The 22,096-nt window shown below is 45.6% G+C and overlaps 2 protein-coding genes across 6 annotated transcripts in view; one reads left to right on the top strand and one right to left on the bottom strand.

The window, feature by feature from the left end:
• Nucleotides 1–8,434, bottom strand: part of LOC147009953 (uncharacterized) — a 38,872-nt gene extending 30,438 nt beyond the window's left edge. For 4 of the 5 annotated variants that reach the window (XM_085863231.1, XM_085863232.1, XM_085863233.1 and 1 more), the window contains exon 1: nucleotides 8,042–8,434. In XM_085863231.1, coding sequence (XP_085719357.1) covers nucleotides 8,042–8,219 — 178 coding nt within the window. In that variant the 5' untranslated portion in view covers nucleotides 8,220–8,434. Of the gene's footprint in view, nucleotides 1–5,645; nucleotides 8,016–8,041 lie in introns of those variants that run through there. The other variant, XM_085863229.1, reaches the window with a different exon arrangement.
• Nucleotides 8,435–14,807: 6,373 nt separating this feature from the next.
• On the top strand, nucleotides 14,808–20,679 carry LOC147009952 (uncharacterized). The gene is made up of 5 exons (XM_085863298.1): nucleotides 14,808–15,206; nucleotides 15,348–15,404; nucleotides 15,516–15,572; nucleotides 15,733–15,840; nucleotides 19,373–20,679. The coding sequence occupies exons 1-5, from the start codon at nucleotides 15,035–15,037 to the stop codon at nucleotides 20,524–20,526; spliced, it is 1,548 nt and encodes a 515-aa protein (XP_085719424.1). The 5' UTR covers nucleotides 14,808–15,034; the 3' UTR covers nucleotides 20,527–20,679.
• Nucleotides 20,680–22,096: the final 1,417 nt, after the last annotated feature.

The raw sequence follows: 22,096 nt of genomic DNA, 5'->3' as shown, positions 1-22,096 counted from the left end.
AGAGAGAGAGAGAGAGATAGAGATATATGAGGGGTGGAGGTGGGGTTAGTAAAGAGAACAATATATGTTATGCTTAATGACCGAATACACACACGAAAACAAATTCATGTCATAACAGCTGTACAAACGACACAACAGAGTTTATCATGTAATCCGTCGGCACATCTGCAAAAACGTTGATGTCCCATTTCCAGAAAATTTGTGGGAACATGAACCAAAAGTAATCACTGAAAACATGGAAGTACCTCCCGCTCAAATACGACCAAATGATCCCATCGAGCGGGAACATCGAAAACAAAGTATTGCGACCAGATACCATACTTGGGTACAAAAAAAAAGAGAAGAAGGCATTGTTTATTGAGGTGTTAATAGCAGTGATTTTGGACTAAATGATGCAGAAATCAAGAAAATGACTAAATACCAAGACCTAAAGAATGAAGTGAGAAGATCCTGGAAGCTGAAGAATGCCAAAGTTGTACCAGTGATAGCTGGACCTCCAGGAATGATGACAAAGAACCTCACAGAGATATTAAACATAGGGGCAATACCCCTAGGTGCTTACCTGGTAGTGGCTGGATAAGATAATCAGGCAACAACTGGTTGGCATGGATGACCCACAAAATATATAATGGAGAAGAAAGTAAATACCTATGGACTTTTTTAACGCCAGGAATGCCATTTTTTTATGCCATAAGCTTTGGTACATCACAGTTGAGAAAGGTTGTGGTCAAATTTCATCGAAATTGTGTGTGTGGTTTCAGAGGAGAAAGCAAATACATATTTTGGGGAGGCAACCCCCGCCCTGTAGAACCCCTAAGACCCCATTATTATTAAATGTCATGAACAAACTTTGGTACATCACGGGTAGTGAAGATGGTGGTCAAGTTTCATCTGAATTTCATGCATGATTTGAGAAGAAAGCAAATACCTCTTTTGGGAGGCGACCCACTCCCCCCTCCCCCATAAACTCCCTTTGTAGACCCCTTCAGACCCCTTTTTTTATGCCATCATGGGTGATGAAGGTTGTGGTCAAATTTCATTGAAATCTTATGTGTAGTTTCTGAGAAGAAGTTGCAAGTATTTGTGGACGGACGGACGGACGGACAACGCACCATCCTAAAAGCTCCACGGAACTACTCAAACCATCCCTGTGAATATTTTACAAACGAACTACAGTTGGAAGCTCTCCGGGGCTCAGTAATTATCCTGTAGAGAGCCCTCAGCACAAAACTTTGAGAACAGAAAACTTCACAGCTTGGTCCATGAATCGTGAGTCCTTACTGAAATGAAGGTGGATACTTTGAGCTTGCCCTGGGAGGATTCCAGTCCACTTTCTGAAACCCACATATGTAGATACCTCAACGGCGCACACACACACACACACACACACACACACACACACACACACACACACACACACACACACACACACACCCTTGACCGATATCCGTTTCACCTTCCGACACCCACCCATCAAACGTGGAGACCACACACACGCACACGGCCGATATCAGAAATTTTGGGGGAATCGGCAGGTTGGAGTCAGTGTGATTACTAACTGCAGTATGTACTGTATACAACCCATAAACCTAGAGTAGCTTTCACCAAAAAACGTTACATTTATTTTGACGTTTCAGGGAGATGTTCACAAACATTATTCTTTATAAACAGCTACATAGAAAAAAAATTGGGTCAGTAATTTAGAAAATACGTTAATACGGCAAACGGCTCAGAAATTGGGTGTTATCAAATATATTTTGCTTTGAAACTCACAAAGATAAACCATATAACTTTTGTATAGCAAATCCGATAACCAAATGCTTTAGAAACAGGCGCGAGGACAAAGGAAAACCTGAAAGAACCTCCATAAGATATGGGATGAAACTTTTCCACCACGGCACCCGTAACAGGCATGGCATGTCCACACACCTGCGGAGAGTCCGTACAGATCCAAATCTACCCACATGTACCACGTCTGTGTGTGCCGTATACGTATCTCTTCCTTGTAGTAACTGTCGAATGCACCTCCCGATCAGGACACGAACTGTACTGTGCAGCTCGGTAAATGACTTAAGCACTCCAACGGAACGCTTGGCTTGGTAAGCGATTACCAATTGCCCTCGATACAACGATGCACTTGAAAACGCCCATGCAATGTCCGAATTGGACAAATCAACACATTTTTTTAGGAGTTGGAACTGCTGATGCTTTCAAATCTGGAGCTTACATTTTGGAATTCTACTTAGTTAAAGAGATTCTCAAGGTCATGGCATGTGTGAAAATGAAATAAAGCCAGGAACGCTGGTGTCTCCAGGCATTTATAAGCACTGCAATATGCCTAGCGATTCATAGCTATGATGAACAGGTATTCGATAATATGAGTGAGGAAAGTGAAAAAAAAAAAAAACTTTATCATTAAGAAATCATTGCGGCCTGTTCCAAGACAAGGTATGGTTGAGCAGGCCAAAAAACATGGCGGCTTCAGACCTCAGCGAGGTAACCCAGGAAACGCCTTAAGATCCCAGACAGCGATGTGGCTGTGGATCGCCCGATGAAGGATACAATTCAATAAAGCCATTAATTATCTTCAAAAGGGGTGTTTTAATTAACCCAAACACCCAATTTTCACTCTTGCAATTGCTTGGAGTTTTCTTAGTATGCATGCAAGGTTGCAGTCTGCGAGGTTTTATAGTTTTGGAGTTATGGAGGAGACACACACTTATTAGTGTTGACTGGCAAATACCACCCATTGCTTTCCTGATGGGAATACTGAGCGGGGGGGGGGGCGGGGGTGGGGGGGGAGAGTGAGGAGGGAGGGAAAGTGATGGGAGGTGGGGAAGGGAAGGCAGTGATAGGTGAGAGGAAGAGAAAGCAGCATGCGGTGGAGCATTAATTACGATTCATACCGTCTCATCGAAATGATCTCAGAACCGAAAAACAACTCTGCATTTATATACACATTTCAGGGATATGTTCATGAACATTAACCTTTATAAACAGCTGCGTGTGACGGGTCGAAAAAAATTTGGCTCGGTAATTTAGAAAACACGTTTAAACAGCAAACGGATTCGAAATCAGGTGTTATTTCACAACTCACTCAGGATGACTGAGCACCAACCACTCGCTTAGGATGACTGAGCACCAACCACTCGCTCAGGATGACTGAGCACCAACCACTCGCTTAGGATGACTGAGCACCAACCACTCGCTCAGGATGACTGAGCACCAACCACTCGCTCAGGATGACTGAGCACCAACCACTCGCTCAGGAAGACTGAACACCAACCACTCGCTCAGGAAGACTGAACACCAACCACTCACTCAGGATGACTGAGCACGAACCACTCGCTCAGGAAGACTAAGCACCAACCACTCGCTCAGGATGACTGAGCACCAACCACTCGCTCAGGAAGACTGAACACCAACCACTCGCTTGGGATAACTGAGCACGAACCACTCGCTCAGAATGACATGATGCAGCCAAAATGTCCGCAATGATTCTTCACCATTGAGAGATCGGGCCAAACAAGATATATAGCATGATATCTCAAAGTTGTGGACTGATTCGGACGACAATTGGTGGACACGTTTTGTGTGTGGCAAGGACGAATTGAATCTATTGTTGCGGTTTTGGAAATTCACAAAACACCATTCAGGTTCCCCGAAGATCAGTTATCTCGATAAGTAAGTGTTTCAGGTTAGGATTCCCCCACCAATGTGTGAAGGGATTTATTCGTGTGCCGGGCTGTGAATCTTGAGGTAGCGTTATTCTTTTCTACCTTTTATTTCAACAAACATCCCCGAACAACAGAAACACCATCACATCCTCCTCAATGACAGCCGCAAAATGCTGATGGTTGCAGACACGCTGCGCAACAGTAAAAGCCACATTACACTGACAGTGTGCAAACAGCCGCGGAGCGGCTAATTTGAATAAGCGGATCAAAAGGAGGTCTTCCCCGAAAGCACCCTGTGACGTCAAAAATGGGGTTTCCCTCAAGGGGTGAGAGTTCAGAAGTGAAAAGTAGGTGGAGCCCAGCCTCTGGTGAGGGGCGGGCGCCGGCCTGATAAAAGGGGTGGAATCGAGACACGTCGTGGTTGTTCACCGGTGGAGGCTGATTCGGGAGACGGGCGGCAGCACGGATTCGGCTGATTCGGGAGACGGGCGAAGCTTGGAGAGTCGAGTGTCGATCAAGGAGATATTCATTGCTCCCAAGGATATTCGTCGCTGTCTGGCGTCTGCAGTCATCGTGTCGAACAGCCGGAGTTGAGCAAGCTGCGTCGCGGTCCGGGCAGACGGCTCCGAGACGGTCGAGCGATGCTGACGAGTGAACTGGTCCTAAACAGCATCAACTCTGAAAGAGCAAAGACCCGTTCACCCCTCCGAGCGCGTCGCCGGCCAGGCCCGACCACCCAGGCCGCAGTGAAGGCCGAACGACCAAAGAGAACCGAGCAAACCGCTCGCCAAGCTGCTCAAGCCGCCAGGCCGCTCAAGCGACCGGCGCGTGCGACACGAGGGCCAAGCCAGGGACAGCAGGGGTCACTGACCCAAAGACCTTCGAGCCGTCACAAGAGGTGGCAAGGTAACCTGCCCGGCCTCTTGTGAGCCTCCGGTCATCCAGGCTCAAAGTGGACTCAAAGTGACTCAAAGTCATTTTCCTCCCATTGACTGCCACGGCGCGTTCGGGAAATTAGCTGGCTATTAAAGCCAAATGAAAGTGGCAATTGGTCCGACGGAACTTGTCGATTAAAACCGCTCGGCATTGCACATGGAACGAGCGCGCTTAGCGGCTCGTTTCCGTACAAGTTCCGTCGAGGTATAAACTCTCGGTACTTCTGTCTGCGCGGATAATTAGGTATATCGAGATTCGGCGATTAACCCAGTACCGCGTGGACAGAATATTGACAGTTTATGATTCGTTAGGGCATCCGTAGCAGGTTTCCAGAGTTGTGCGGAAGCTACGACTGAATGCCGGGTTTCGGCGGATGGGCGACTGCGTTTGGGCTGAAGCGGTCGTGCGTGGTTGTCCTAACCGGCAAATTCGTAACACTATTTTGAAGATCTGAATCCGGATCTGGATATGAGGATTATTCACCATTGAGAGATAGGGCCAAAAACGATATAGTACTGTATAGCAAGATATTTCAAAAATGTATTGGGTCTGATATGTTCAGGTAGATCAGGTATTACGTGGCGAAGGTATGGACTCTACCGAGTGCCCTTCTCGTTTTCAAAATGATTCTTCGTAATTAAGAGATCGGGTCAAAAACGATTTCTCGCACGGTATCTCAAAAAGTCATGATCGGGTTGGATTGATGGCTTTATTAAAATAAGCCGATTTGATTTTGGTTCAGGTCCGGTTGTAGATCCTGCCCATCAATGGGATACAAAATGTAAACTGTTCAGCCTGGTCGAGGTGTGCGCTCTATCGAGTGCCGGTCTAGTTTGCTCACTGAGATATTCATCAATGTGGTTTCTTCATCACGAGAGAACCATGAACTGGGGTCCAAGTCCGTCGGGTCCACTCCATCACGATAGAACCACGTACCAGGTTCCAAGTCCGTCCCGTCCACTCCATCACGACAGAACCCCGTACCAGGTTCCAAGTCCGTCCCGTCCACTCCATCACAAGAGAACCACGTACCTGGTTCCAGGTCCGTCCTGTCCACTCCATCAAGAGAGAACCCCATACCTGGTTCCAGGTCCGTTCCGTCCACTCCATCACGAAACTAACCGCGTACCAGGTTCCAGGTCCGTTCCGTCCACTCCATCACGAAATTAACCCCGTACCTGGTTCCAGGTCCGTTCCATCCACTCCATCACGAGAGAACCTCGTACCTGATTCCAGGTCCGTTCCATCCACTCCATCACGAGAGAACCCCGCACCTGGTTCCAGGTCCGTTCTATCCACTCCATCACGAAACTAACCATGTACCGGGTTCCAGGTCCGTCCCGTCCACTCCATCATGAGAGAACCCCGTACCGGGTTCCAGGTCCGTCCCGTCCCCTCCATCACGAGAGAACCCCATACCGGGTTCCAGGTCAGTCCCATCCACTCCATCATGAGAGAACCCCGTAGAGGGGTTCCAGGTCCGTCCCATCCACTCCATCACGAGAGAACCATGTACCTGGTTCCAGGTCCGTCCCATCCACTCCATCAAGAGAGAACCCCGTACCTGGTTCCAGGTCCGTTCCGTCCACTCCATCATGAGAGAACCCCGTACCTGATTCCAGGTCCGTTCCGTCCAATCCATCACGAGAGAACCCCGCACCTGGTTCCAGGTCCGTTCCATCCACTCCATCACGAAACTAACCATGTACCGGGTTCCAGGTCCGTCCCATCCACTCCATCATGAGAGAACCCCATACCGGGTGCCAGGTCCGTCCCGTCCCCTCCATCATGAGAGAACCCCGCACCGGGTTCCAGGTCCGTTCCGTCCACTCCATCATGAGAGAACCACGTACCTGGTTCCAGGTCCGTTCCGTCCACTCCATCATGAGAGAACCCCGTACCTGATTCCAGGTCCGTTCCGTCCAATCCATCACGAGAGAACCCCGCACCTGGTTCCAGGTCCGTTCCATCCACTCCATCACGAAACTAACCATGTACCGGGTTCCAGGTCCGTCCCATCCACTCCATCATGAGAGAACCCCATACCGGGTGCCAGGTCCGTCCCGTCCCCTCCATCATGAGAGAACCCCGCACCGGGTTCCAGGTCCGTCCCGTCCACTCCATCATGAGAGAACCACGTACCGGGTTCCAGGTCCGTCCCGTCCACTCCATCATGAGAGAACCACGTACCGGGTTCCAAGTCCGTCTGGTCCACTCCATCATGAGAGAACCCCGTAGAGGGGTTCCAAGTCCGTCCTATCCACTCCATCATGAGAACCACGTACCGGGTTCCAAGTCCATCCCATCGACTCCATCATGAGAGAACCACGTACCGGGTTCCAGGTCCGTCCCGTCCACTCCATCATGAGAGAACCCCGTACCTGGTTCCAGGTCCGTCCCATCCACTCCATCACGAGAGAACCACGAACCGGGTTCCAAGTCCGTCCCGTCCACTCCATCACGACAGAACCCCGTACCAGGTTCCAAGTCCGTCCCATCCACTCCATCACGAGACTAACCATGTACCTGGCTCCAGGTCCGTCCCGTCCACTCCATCACGAAAGAACCACGTACATGGTTCCAGGTCCGTCCCGTCCCCTCCATCATGAGAGAACCCCGTACCTGGTTCCAGGTCCGTTCCGTCCACTCCATCATGAGAGAACCCCGTACCTGATTCCAGGTCCGTTCCGTCCAAGCCATCACGAGAGAACCCCGCACCTGGTTCCAGGTCCGTTCCATCCACTCCATCACGAAACTAACCATGTACCGGGTTCCAGGTCCGTCCCATCCACTCCATCATGAGAGAACCCCATACCGGGTGCCAGGTCCGTCCCGTCCCCTCCATCATGAGAGAACCCCGCACCGGGTTCCAGGTCCGTCCCGTCCACTCCATGAGAGAACCACGTACCGGGTTCCAGGTCCGTCCCGTCCACTCCATCATGAGAGAACCACGTACCGGGTTCCAAGTCCGTCCTATCCACTCCATCATGAGAACCACGTACCGGGTTCCAAGTCCATCCCATCGACTCCATCATGAGAGAACTACGTACCGGGTTCCAGGTCCGTCCCGTCCACTCCATCATGAGAGAACCCCGTACCTGGTTCCAGGTCCGTCCCATCCACTCCATCACGAGAGAACCACGAACCGGGTTCCAAGTCCGTCCCGTCCACTCCATCACGACAGAACCCCGTACCAGGTTCCAAGTCCGTCCCATCCACTCCATCACGAGACTAACCATGTACCTGGCTCCAGGTCCGTCCCGTCCACTCCATCATGAGAGAACTACGTTCCAGGTCCGTCCCGTCCACTCCATCACGAAAGAACCACGTACCTAGTTCCAGGTTCGTCCCGTCCCCTCCATCATGAGAGAACCCCGTACCTGGTTCCAAGTCCGTCCCGTCCACTCCATCATGAGAAAACCACGTACCTGGTTCCAGGTCCGTCCGGTCCACTCCATCACGAATGTTCTGAACGTCCAAGATCCTGAACCCGCAGATCCCAGCTTCACCTCTCGGACACCCGCTGTTCCCTCCATCACAGCCTGACTTGGAATCCAAGGAACTGGGATCGTGAGCGCAGCTCGGGGGGTCTCGATCCATGACCATCAGTAACGAGTTACGGAACTGATTGAATTGGTTCGCGTTCGTTTCTTCCCATCCTCAAAGATAAAGGAAATCGCTGCGATGTCCATGGATATGAAAAACATTCGATCAAGTGATCGATTGTACTGTTGTTTTTCTCATTTCCCAAAATGAATATATTTTATTTTACCAAAGCTACCCTCCTCTCCTGTTATCCTGTCAAAACAGCTTTATCCACTCTCAAGGAATAAGGGGTGAAAAGGAAAGAGGGAGGATTTACAAGATTTACAAGCCAAGCTCAGCTATACACCAATAGTGAGATCCTGCATCGAAACCTCATTTACTCCTAAATTACGGGAAAAGTTTCACAAACAAGAAACTCATGAGTTGATTGATTGATTTCATTTAATTGACGTGAGCATGAGATCTATAAGAGACCACAAAATAATTTATTGGTCTAGGTTTCAGACACCCATGAGAAAAATAAAAGAATAAAAAAAACGACGCAAAATCTTTAGTAAACTTGATAAAGAGAGGAAAAAAAAAAAACAACCCACCAACATAGGCCTCCAAAAAGGAAACACGTGAGGATGAATGAATCGGTTCGTTTTGATTTTTTTTATTTTTAGATCTGGAGAGAAAATAGTGAATATCAAAAAAGGAGGCAGCTGAAAAAAAGGAAGCGAGCGGGGACGAGCAACTAATTCATTTTACTTGGCCAAACACGTATAATTACCTTTTCAAACAGTCACTACTCCTGACCACGTACAAAGCTTTCATTCACAGCCTGATGGAGTACTGCCCTCCCCTCTGGGCTGGTGCTCCTGCCTCAGACCGTTCTCGGCTTCACGCTGTGGAAACCAAGGCTTTTTGGATCATTGGTATCTCCCGTAATGAAGCTGAGTCTTTGGGCCTCTCACTCTCTCACCGCAGGCAGGTCGGTGGTCTTTCTGTCTTCTACCGTCTCCTGTCCGGCCTGCCCTCCCCCCTTGCCATCTGTCACGCCATCTGTCACTATGTCTGCCATCTGTTACGCCCACATTTCCACAGGGCGCTCAAGTCTGCCAGCAACCCCCTTCTGGTAAAACTACCACAATCAAGAATCACTGCTCATAGTCCATGACCCAGTCGGGTTGGTCGATACCATCTGGGGAGAATAATTCTCAGTGATTTTTGGCAAGGTATGCAACCCTAGAGTTAGAAAATATGTGATGGCATTGCATCGGTGGTAGCTTTTTGTGTGTTATCACCCTATTTATATGCTTACCCTTGAATAAGATTTTGTGCAAAATGGCCAGTTCAGGGTAAGACGTCCTACTTCAACTTCATAACATTTTTCTTATCAGTCAAACATTAACATTGAAATTTGTCTCACCTTTTGCTCGGATCATTTGCTTCTCAACAAAAAGTGCTAAACATGCCGAGGTTGAAAGGTATGTCATTGATTACACTTATATATCAGTGTCTATATTTCCTGTGTGATAAATCATACCGCCTTGAGAAAAGTGTTTGTCTATCATTTACTGTCGAAACTAAATAAAAGTTCTGGAACAATATAATTACATGGGTGTTCAGCAAATTTATTAAGAAATCCAAAAATCTAAATTTCTTTTTTGTATGTTGTATATTATGATCAGTTTCGCAGACAATGTTACCCAACCCCCCCCCCCCCCCAATGAAAAAATACCTAATTTGGATGGATTTATGTAGTTTGGTCAATGTCATGATATTTTTCCTGTTGTTATTGAAGGATACTTTCCAAGAATCAAACAAAGGTAAATGATAGCATGCTCACGAACAAGATTAATGTTTTTTTCCCTGTAATTTCTCAAAAAATACAGAATTTCAGGGATTTAGAAACTCAATAATGCACATATGAAGGTATCAAACACCCGTATTACACAATATAAACCAATAAGACAGTAGCAAGATGGTTAATCATGTGCAATCTGATGAATGAGTCAAATAACAATAACATTCATAATGTACATCTAACTTAAAATATATTTTGTTATTTTAGTTTATGATTAAATTTTCTTCAAATTCACGTATTTAAACATGGTATCCATTAATTTGGGTATGGGCAAAAAACTTCCGTACCACTTTTTATGAAAACAAAATCATATGTTCCACAATATATCAGCAATGGAGTATCAGTGCCTGTAATTGTAAACACTAAATGCTAGGCTAGTTTTAACTGTTTTTAAAAGCAAATAACATGAGCTACATGCCTAACAATTTTCAAGAAGATATAGCCTATAATAAGAGAGAACCATTCGTTTTTAATGTAATGTCTTCTTCCGTCTTACGCCGGTTTCAGAAAAGTTCATTTTGCGATGGGGCTACTAAACGGCTAATACCACACAAAAGGCTACCACCAATGCAATGCTATTACATAGTTTCTGACTGTAGAGATGTATTGTATACCCTGCCAAAAATTATGATGAGTATTATTCCTCTCGAATGGTACCGGTGGCCAAAAATTACAGGGTCTGGTTCATGGCCTATCACCTTCATTATTTCACTCCTCTATTTTCCCACCTTTTGAACAAACTTCCACACACTCTTAAATCCCACTCTTCCCTTCAGGTCTTCAAAATAGCTGTTCCCCAATCCAAAATCTTGATCTTTTCTCCCCCCATTAATCCACGAAAAACTTACCTCCAAATTCCCTGCTTTCCTTCCTGAAAGTGCATGTAGTGTTCATCTTGTATACCTCGTGTACTCCACCACATCCCTCTCCCTTCCATAGATCTCCTTATGTCTCTGTTCCCCACTGTTTTGTGCTTCCCTCTCATGCCCCTCTTTTCTACTGCTCCCTTTGTGATATGTTCTGTGTGCTAGCTTTTCTACAAGCTTCGACATTTTATACTAAAAAATAAAATAAAAAACCCACTAAACTGAAAGGAAGGAAACTCGACATTCGTGAGGCATTGTATGCTTATGACATCCCCCACAGACTAACATAGCCAAGCCAAGATCTACTGTCATCGATATACCCCAGATTGGATATTAACATGACCCTTTTTGCTGCTCCCATAGGGATGAGCGTTTAAGCATAAATAAAAAACAAGATATATAGATTACCATTATTATTATTATCTATATATTACTAAAACTCTCATCTTGTATGTATGTATGTATGTATGTATGTATGTATGTATGTATGTATGTATGTATGTTCCCGAAATACAGCCAAAACCGTACACGATAGCGCAAAAATTTTCACCCCACCTTACTCACCATTTTCCTGCGGTGTGCAGTATCAAGTTTCGTTTAAATCGGGCAACGAAAAAATTAATTAAACAAACAACCTCAGCGATATAGTTCGCTGGAGCTATCTTTTATTTTATTTTTTTGAAATGATTTTTTTTTCATCAACCGCTGTCACAACGGGAACCCCATGGGTTCACGGATCGTCTAGTTATTACTATTTCTTACAATGAAGGGTATAAACAAAATCTAGTACGGAAGATTTTTTTTCATCGTAATGGACAGTGATAGAACCCGAGGCCACAGCCTTGAAGTAAAGAAGAGTTAGCACGGTAGTAAGGTGGGTCTTTATTTACTTATTCATTCATTCATTCGTGAGCAGCCTATGGCTGCTTGGCTGCAACGTTTTCTGGAAGTACGACTGTGCCACTAAAGCAATGCCCCTGTTACCATCAAGCTGGTACTCATTTTGCCAACCTCGGAAGGATGACAGTCTGAGTCAACCAACCTGGTGTTAATACAACGGGTAAAACGGGGACTTGAACTCAAGACCCTACGATATCCAGCCAGCCATCTTAACCTTTCCACCTTGGAGATAGAAGGGTAAATGGATATATTGGTAGTTTCGGTATGGTTAGGTGATTGCCTACACTACAATGAATGTAATGTCTGACAGGGTCTCGTCAAAAAGTGAATGTGCTGTCAGTATTTGGCCATTCATGACCGGACATCCCAAAATCTCTGTTGATGTCATTGTGCCAGCTTGGGTAGTTTTCCTCAACGCACAACCCCCCCCCCTCCCCTCCTCTCTCAGTGAAATTAAATTGATGTGAAGATACATTGAATGAACATTGGGTTGGTATAGTAATGCTGTGATGGGTTCCTCCTTTGTCCAAGTATTTTTTTTTTGTATACCTTGTCGAGGCTCGTCTGAGAGCTAACACACAACACACATCAAGGGGGGCATGTGACAAGAGGGGAGGGAGTGGGAAGGACAAAAGAGTGGGGAACAGAGACATTAGGCGATCTGTGGAAGGGAGAGGGATGGGACGGGGAACATGGGGAACAGAAGATGGACATTACAGGGACTTTCAGGAAGGAAGGCAGGGAATTTGAAGGAGGTGGGCTTGGGTAGATAATTATCGGGGGTAGAAAAGATCGAGGATTTGGATGGGGGATAATAAGAGGTGGTGGTGAACAGCTGTTTTGAAGGCCTGGAGGGAAGAATGGGAATGAATAGAGAGAGGGAGTTTATTCCAAAGGCAGGGAAAAAGAGGAATGAAAGAGTGAAGGTGACCAGTGATTCGTGATTTTGGTAGTTTTACCAGGAGGTTGTTGGGGGACCTTGAGCGCCCTGCAGAAATGTGGTGGGGACAAATCGCAGGGGGGGGGGCGAGGCTGGAGAGGAGACGGTAGAAGACAGAAAGACCACCTACCAGCCTGCGGTGAGAGAGTGAGAAGCACAAAGACTCAGCCTCATTGCGGGAGATGCCAATGATCCGAAATGCCTTGGTTTCCACAGCATGAAGCCGAGAAAGGTGGGAGGCAGGAGCACCAGCCCAGAGGGGAGAGCAGTACTCCATCAGGCTGCGGACAAAAGCTTTGTAAGTGGTCACGAGCTCAGGTGGGCTGAGAAAGGACTTTGCACGATGGAGAATTCCCAGTCGGCGACTGGCTTTGGAGGCGAGGTTTGAAATGTGGCTTTCCCAGGAAAGGTCATGGCAGATAGTGAGACCCAGAAGCTTGAAAGAAAGAACTTCTTCCAGAGGATTGTTGAAAGGGTTTTCTAAACGGTCCTTTCGAAGAGACAAAGTGAAAGTGTGAGATTTGTCCGGATTGAAAGACATGTTTCACGTGTTGGACCAGTTTGTGATTTTATCCAGATCAGCAGTGAGCGAAGAAGCTGCTGCTTGCTGGTCTGGGGGATGACCGATGGTACGGCAGAGGGTGGAGTCATCAGCAAAGAGATATAGAGGATTTTCCAGAGAGTCGGAGAGATCATTGATGATCACAGAACGCTACCTTGAGGAATTCCAGCCTGGACAGGAAGGGGGGATGAAAGAACTCCATTTAGGGCCACACGGTGACTGCGATTCACAAGTTACATCGTGCCCTCACCAGAGGGGTGTGTGTGTGTGTGTGTGTGTGTGTGTGTGTGTGTGTGTGTGTGTGTGTGTGTGTGTGTGTGTGTGTGTGTGTGTGTGTGTGTGTGTGTGTGTGTGTGTGTGTAATGAACCAACATTGGCCATAAACACCACCTGGTGGTACCAGTATTACACGTTGTCTTGTTTTTTTTTTTTTTTTCAACCGCCGACCTCAACAAAGCAAATTACAATTCTGTGAGTACATCCATAAAGTAACACACAAGGAAATGAAACGCAGGTCATTCAGTCCAGCAGGAGGAGGTCATTCAGTCCATCATGCTTGCATCACATCAACACCACATCAAGTCAACACCAAATCAAAATACGAAAAATGTAAATTGTCTTTTATTAATTAATTTTTTGCAGCTTTTGCAGTTGTTTTTTGTATTTTTTTTGTCTTTCCAGGGGAGGGGGCAAGGGCGTATATGGTCTTGGGTAAAGAAAAAAACACACAATATCAATCACACAACACCCCTTGACGAGACCCCTACCAACAGCACTCCGAACACATGCACACAATCACCCATCAATGCTCAAGCTAATTAAAAGTCCTGCCAACAACCCAATACCCCTCTATCTCCATAACTTCCAGGTACCTATCTTACTCTAATGTAAACTTATCTCCTGTTTCTGCTGCCACGACCTTTCCAGGGAGACCATTCCATGTATTAACTACTTTCTGAGTAAAAGACCCCTACTTTCCTAACGTATTCAATCTTCTTTTCTTTACTCTCAAAGTACGTCTATAAAGTACCTCCTACAAAACAAGTTCTGTTGAGGGTCTGCCATCTGTGATTGCTCTTTCTAGTTTCTCCTCGTCTCCCAGGAAAAATCACGTGTTTCCAGATGATGATAACAGACGCTATCTATTTATGACGTAGGCACGGGAGTGGTGATCGTTCAAGGAAGGTAATTAGGGAGGATGGCGAGTGTGACTGGAAACAGAAAGGAATTTCGGAGAACAAGAGGGAGAGGAGAAATAACATTTATGGGGTGGAAAGGGGCAAAATGTTGAAATGTTGTTTGTCCGTTGTCTGCTTTATATTTACGGACATAATAAACACCTGATCTGAACTGGAATGTGTTGGGTGGAGTTTCGGCCCCTTTTAAGGTGACATTTTATATGTAATCAACTCATGAGTTTCTTGTTTGTGAAACTTTTTCCTTAATTAAGGAGTAAATGAGGTTTCGATGCAGGATCTCACAGTCGGTGTATTGTTGAGCTCGGCTTGTAAATCCTCCCTCCTTCCTTTTCACCACGTTATTCCTTGAGAATGGATAAAAGCTGTTTTGACAGAACAGGAGGAGGTTAGCTTTCGTAAAATAAAATATATTAATTTTGGGAAATGAGAAAAACAACAGGACAAGAGTCCACCTGAATGGTTTTCATATCCACAGGTGTGAGAGTGATTTATATGAAGCTGTGAAGAGACGAACCCGATCCAACTGAATCAGTTCTGTAACTCGCGGTGATTGACGGTCATGGACCGAGACCCCCCGAGCTGCGCTCCCGATCCCAACTACTCGGACTCCAAGTCGGGCTCTGATGGAGGGACCAGAGGGGGTCCGGGAGGAGCTGCTGGGATCTGCGGGTTCAGGATCCTGGACGTTCAGAACCTTCGTGATGGAGGGGACGGGACGGACCTGGAACCCGGTACGGGGTTCTCTCATGATGGACAAACCACGTTGATGAATATCTCGGAGAGTAAATAAAGGAAGAGTTTAACACGAGTTTGTTTTAAAGTAAAATCTCCGAGTGTGATCTTTGTTTAAAACGGGTTTTGTTTCTCCACAGATCCGATAGTGGTGGTGAAGGTGGAACCTGAACCTACAGGTGTTTTTCCCTCACAAGGTAACGATCTATAATAACAATGTACAAGTCGAAGATAACGATGCTGGATGATGGGAATGACCTGACGGGTTGTGGTGAGTTTGGTTTCTGACTCCATTGATGTTGTTATAGATTTAAATGAGGAGCTGAAGGTGAAACTTGAACTTGGGGAGAATTGTTCTTCACAAGGCGAGTCCAGCACGACGTTTAACCATTTATTCACAGGATTTAAATTAACTTTTTGATTATTTTTTTTTTTTTATAATAGAGGAAACCATTTAAATTCCCACAAGATGTACCTGGTACTTAAAATCCTCCACGGCCCCGACGTCCGTCCATTTCTCCCCAGACGAAACGGGTCAAGTGAAAGCCACAAGTTTCCATGGTAACGTTCCTCCGATGTTGAACGTCACTCGTGTGAAGGAAGAATCTTCTGAAGATTCCCTCTCGGCAGAAGGTGAGCCATGAATGAAACTCTGAATCATTCCCAAGTGTTTTTAACCAAATTAATGTTTAATAACTTACTCCCTTTGTTGCTTTCAATTTCGCCTAAAACATTGCAGAAGTGCAAAGCCTCATCGTTGATGTTCGGGAGCTCTTTTTATAGTTTATATTTACAGACACGTCAAGTCAGGTATAGGAGCATGCGTTGAAGCACTTTTGGCCGGTACTCCCGGGGCCTCTGTCTCGCCGTCCCCCAGGGAAATGCCTGGCTCATCCCCATCTCCTTGAGATGCCGATCAACCTGGTGCAACCATGAGGCACGTGGTCATCCCATTGACCCTTCCACTCATGAGGCTCCCTCACTAAGAGAATCTGGTGAGCAGGATCAGCGTCAGGAAAACGAGCCACATGTCCATACAGCCGCAGCTGACGCTAGTAGACTATGCAGGTAACAAATCGCATTTGAGTCACTCTCAGTAACCGCTCGTTGAACACAAAGTCCGAGCAGCGATAGCCACCGATTCTCCCAAGAGATCTGGTACCAAAGGAATTAAGTTTCCATCTCAGATATCTGGTCAGAGTCCAAATCTCACATCCATAGAGCAAGACTGGAAGAAAGCACCAAGAGGCTGAAGACTCAGACTTTTATCCTCCTGCACAGGCACCGGCAGCGACGCACCCCATGATCCAGTGAATCCATGACTCCCCAGGCCTAACTGAAACGCTTATTGACCTCTGTCTCACAGCCAGCAGACATGAATACCACTGCCAAGGTAAGTCAATCTCTCCGTGACATCAACATAGTCACCACAAACGGGTGCAGACAAGATAGCAGTATCCAAGATGTCATTGAAAGCCTGGATCTTAGTTTTGTCCCAGGAAACCCATAATCCCAGTGGCTGCAAATCCTCATTCAGCACTTCGAGGACCCCCAAATGGAAATGCAGAGTCTCCGCAAAGATGACCTCATCTGCGAAATCAAGGTCAGAGATCTTGACATTCCCAAACAAAGCACGGCAGCTTGATTTCTCTGACATCCTCCCCAGTATCCAGTACATATAAGCACTGAAAAGTGTGAGGGCCAGTGCACACCCTGCCAAACTCCAGTAACAACTGGAAATATGTCTGAGATGGTATCACCACATCTCTCAGCACTCTCAGTACCAAAGTATAGTTCAAACATCAGATTGATCAGTTTTGGTGGCACCCCACGAAGACCAAGAATCCTCCAGAGGACATCCCGATTCACTGAATGGAATGCTTTACAGAGATCAACATAGGCTCCAAGCAGCTCCTGCTGAAACTCTCGACTGCGTTCGGTGAGGACACAAATACTGTCAATCGTTGATCTATTTGGTGTAAAGCCTGACTGCTCTGGGCGCTGGTGCTTAAGCAGATTGTGACGAATCCAATCAGGGATTATCCGAGCAAAGACCTTGCCTGGCACTCGAAGCAGCGTCACCCCTCAGTCCTGGCGATCACCCTTCATTTTTCCAGACAGGGACAGCAAGGCCCCTCCTGCAGTCAGTTGGGATGATGCCTGTGTTCTTGGCAGAGCACTGAACTTCATGCAACACCATGAGCTGTATGCAACGCCAAAGGAAACGGCATTTCCACCAGCCTTGACAAGTTCAGCTTGGATGCCACAGATCCCAGGAGCTTTACCCCCATTTCAACCGGTTCAGCACAATCTCTGTTTCCACAAACGAAAGTGGATCACAGTTGATTGAACGGCCAGAAAAGAGATAGTAACACTGCTGACATCCAACTCAACAGCTGGTGGATCAGCCTGGAACAGCTGCTCAAAGTAACAGGGACAGCGAGCTTTCACTTTGGACTTCTCTGTCAGGAGCCCACCACCCTCCGCTCTAACTGCAGTACACCGAGCGATAGGAGATAAGATAGGAGATAGTTCGAGATAGGACATTCCAGGCCACCCACCCAAAGGGACCACTTCAGGTTAACCCAAGGAGGCTGCCGTCTGGTGGATGACACCTCAGCACCACTCCTCCACACACAACCGCAATCTGACCCTTCGAGGTTTATCCCATGGTTGTTGGAGGTTTTTCTCCTATCATCAAGGAATGGGGGTCCCAAAGGCTTTGCCCCAATCTTGTCATCTGGTGAGCTGCAATGTGAAGGGCAGTAGCATAGGAGGTACTCCCACAAAGTGGGTTTTCAGATTTCCTTACATTTGTGCGTTTTGCAGAATAAAATGTTTTACGGTGGCCGGAGTGCAAATCCTGCCACAAACCTAAAAAAAAAAAAGTAACCCAACTGCAGGAAGACATCCGCAGACACAGATAGGCATGAGAAATGGATGGCTGTTGGCTCACATGGAGCTCCTCCATCCTTTGACAGGTTTTGTTTTTAATCCTGCTGGGTGTCCATATCCTCCACCCTCCTCACCAGAAAACCTGGTAGGGGAGGTTGTTTAGTCACTAACAACCCGACTATGAAACAGGTTAGTACAGGTTTACATGGTAATTGTAGCAAGTCACAGATCTAATCTGGCCTGGTTTGACTTGACCTAATGAGAAACCAAAAAAAGTTTATGTGTTTGGATGTTTATTTATTTTCTCTGAAAACATAAATTTGTTTTCTTCAAAGAAAACCCCTTGGATGTTTCTCATATTTCCACTGTTATTTTTGTCATCTGTGTTCTGGCTCTTCCATGCATCTCGCCTTCCTCTTTCTCTCGACATGATTATGAATAGAGTTTCACCTTCCAGACCAGTGGTGCAAGTAGCTGTGCACAACCTATCTCCACTCCTTGGGACTGCTTAAAGATATACCCAGTGTTGCACCTGCTCGCTACGTCCACTGATGCTGGTCAAATTAACAAGAGCTGGAGTTTCAGATTTTAATCTTAGTAATTGGTTATAAAGTAATTTATATATCATAATTTCCAGGAGGGGTGTCTTTAATGGTGTAACACTCTGAGCACTCGTTTTGATTTTATTGATATTTGCACAAATTGTTCGTAAGGTGGATTCTGCAAGTCCAAGTGATCGGCCAAGGTCCACTGCTCGTTCACCTTTCTCATTTTGCTCAATCACTCTTAATTTCACCTTTACTGAAATGGCTTTCATTTGTTTCTTGGGTACAGAAGCACAAGTTTCACTTGTTGATTCCTTACCAGTCATTATAGGGAAGGATGCACAAGATGTTACGTGACAAGTTTAGTGGGTGTTTGGAGGCAAGTACACACACTAAGATGGCTGACAAAGAACTGGAGCATGTGTTGCTTTGTGTGTGGTATTGGTCCGTGCTTGCCCAGCATCCCACGGCCCATCTCGGACTCGTTTAGTCAGTGAAGAGTGATGGCTGCGTGATTGCTGGTAGTTGTGTAACAAGACAAATTTACGCATTATATGAAAAATGGTGCTGAATTCATCAGCCGCTTAATAACGAAAGCTAGTAAAATGAACATGCATCATGTGAGGAATTACTGCACTGCAAAAAATGGTAAAACCATCGGATACTTTTTCAAAACAATATCAAGTGTTTCTCTGTCATTTTTTTTTTAATCTTTTGCATTGCAGAGGCACGAATGGAGCATCCCCTCAATTTGTGTTCAAGTTGGTCTCGCTCTTTTTCAAGCAACGCTATCTTGAAAAGAAACACGGATAAGACAAGGGTAACTTCATTTGCTTTGAAGAATTATGAAGTGATTCACACCGGTGAGAAAGCACAACAATGTACTGTTTTTGAAAAACCCTTCACTACTTCATCTGCTATGAAGATGTACAAGACCACTCGTACTGATGAAAAGCTCTACAAGTGTTCTCTTTGTGAAAAATCCTTTACAAATTTGTTTTCTCTAAAGAGACACAAGCTCGACCACAATGGACAGAAACCACACAAGTGTTCTTTTTGTGAAAAGGCTTTCACAACTTTTTCTTATGTAAAGATACATGAGATGATTCACACTGGAAATAAACCATACAATTGCACGTTTTGTAAAAAAGCATTCCGAACTTCAACTCACCAAATTGTGCATGAGAGGATTCATACCGGTGAAAAGCCATACAAGTGTGCTGTTTGTACGAAACCTTTCACGACTTCATGTGCATTAAGGAGACATGAAATGATTCACCTGACAGAAAAGCCGTACAAATGTTCTTTTTGTAAAAAATCTTTCACAAGTGCATACGACCTGAATATTCATGTGATGGTTCACACCGGTGAAAAGCCACACAAATGTTCTGTTTGTGAACGAGCCTTCAGGTACGCTTCTCAACGAAATGTGCATGAGATTAAACATACGAGTGTTGAAAAGCCCCACAAATGTTCATTTTGTAAAAAATCCTTCACGTGTTCATCTTACCTCAAGAAACATGAGATCATTCACAGCGGGACAAAGCCGCACGAATGTACAATTTGTTCAAAATCTTTTATAGCCTCATCTGATCTTAAGAGACACGATTTGATTCACAGAGGTGAAAAGCCACACAAATGTTCCATTTGTGAAAAATCCTTTATATCCTCATCTGATCTTAAGAGACATTATTTGATTCACAGAGGAGAAAAGCCACACAAATGTTCTGTTTGTCAAAAGTCCTTCGCAATGACGTGGACTTTGAAGGTACATAAGAGGATTCATGCCTGTGTGAAACCATTCAAGTGTGTTGTTTGTGACAAAGCATTCAGATATCCTCGTCAATTAGATATTCATGAGAAGAATCATAAAGGATAAAAGCCATATGAATGTTCTTTTTTTGAAAAGAAAACTTTTGTTACATTATCACATTTGAAGAAACGTGAAAGTATTCCTCGGGATTGAAAGGTACACAGCTCTTCACATTGTCATTTTACTTAAATAAACATGAGATGATCCACGAGGGTGAAAATCCCATCAAGTGTTCTGTTTGTGAAAAAATTTTCACAACTTTATATAACTTAAAAATACATGAGTTTAATCACATTGTTAAATCATCACCTCATTTGCATCTCAACTGCACAAATACATCATTGAAAATTAAAGAGAAAGAAGTTTCCTGGCAAGCCAGACACCAACCACCTCAAGACCAGGAGGTAAATGACTCCAGAATTTGTAATTGAACACAAATTAACCTAATTGGAAAAGATAATTGGATATCTTTTCATGGATGGAATTGGTGGAAAAGAACGCATTGGATATCTGTGAACATACCGGAGTGCTGCGAGATCAGGGAGTAGTAAACAAGATGACGAGTTTGAATAGCCACCATACCCCCCGCATTTTATCTTTTGAAGAGGGGTCCGCAGTAAAATGTGATCGCTGTGGACGGATGGCTCATAATCAAACTAGCGAGTGTTCAACTAGAAATGTGGACTGCTATATATGTGGCAAAAAGGGTCACTTTGCAACAGTCTGTCATTCAAAACCCAAAACATTTCTCGGAGCAAGAACAGCTCTCCAGAGGGAATGAGAAAAAGGTCTCAATACAAGACATATCAATTAGAGGAGGAAAATGAAGAGGACAAGTACAGTCTTTTCCATAAATCGAGCAACCAAGCGGAATCCAAACCACTGGTTGTGAGGTTGGAGGTACAAGGCAGAGAAGTACAGATGCAAATAGATACGGGGTCTTCAGTATTACTGATTAGTGAGGCTATGTTCCAGGAGAAGTGGAGGGCAGACAACCCAAACAGACCCACAATCTGCCCCAATCTGCCCAGTCAGACCATACTACGCACATATACTGGTGAACCTGTGGATATTGTGGTGGAATGCAAAGTCGCTGTAAGATATGGCACACACAAGGCTGAGTTGACCTTAATGGTGGTGAGGTTCATGGCCCAGTCTGCTGGGATAGTATTGCCTCCGAGCAATCCAGTTGAATTGGCAAGAGGTGAACAACCTCAATGCCAGTGATCAATTGAGGAAACTCCTTCAGGACTATGGAGACCTTTTAACATTGGAGCTGCGAAAACTGAAAGGAACGGAGGTTGAGCTAGACATTGACCCAAATGCAATTCTGAAGTTTGTGAAAGCCTGCCCGGAACCATTTTCGCTGATAGGGAAGGTAGATCAGGAGTTGGATCGGTTGCTAAAGGCTGGGATCAAAGAACCTGTACAATTTTCTCGTTGGGCAGCTCCGATTGTTCTGGTTATGAAAGGAGATGGCTCGGTTCGGATATGCGGAAACTACAAGGTTGCAGTCAATCCAGCAGCCTCTTCAGACACTTACCCCATTCCACACATTGATGAGTTGTTCACAAAACTTTCTGGGAGGAAACTCTACACAAAGCTAGACTTGAGCCCCACCTACCAGCAGTTGGTT

This window comes from Eptatretus burgeri, chromosome 17 (assembly GCF_056783735.1).
Source record: "Eptatretus burgeri isolate ZD-2024b chromosome 17, Ebu_testis_v1, whole genome shotgun sequence".
Classification (NCBI taxonomy): domain Eukaryota; kingdom Metazoa; phylum Chordata; class Myxini; order Myxiniformes; family Myxinidae; genus Eptatretus; species Eptatretus burgeri.
Note: the sequence above shows the minus strand (reverse complement) of the source record. Positions and strands in the feature narration are given on the sequence as shown.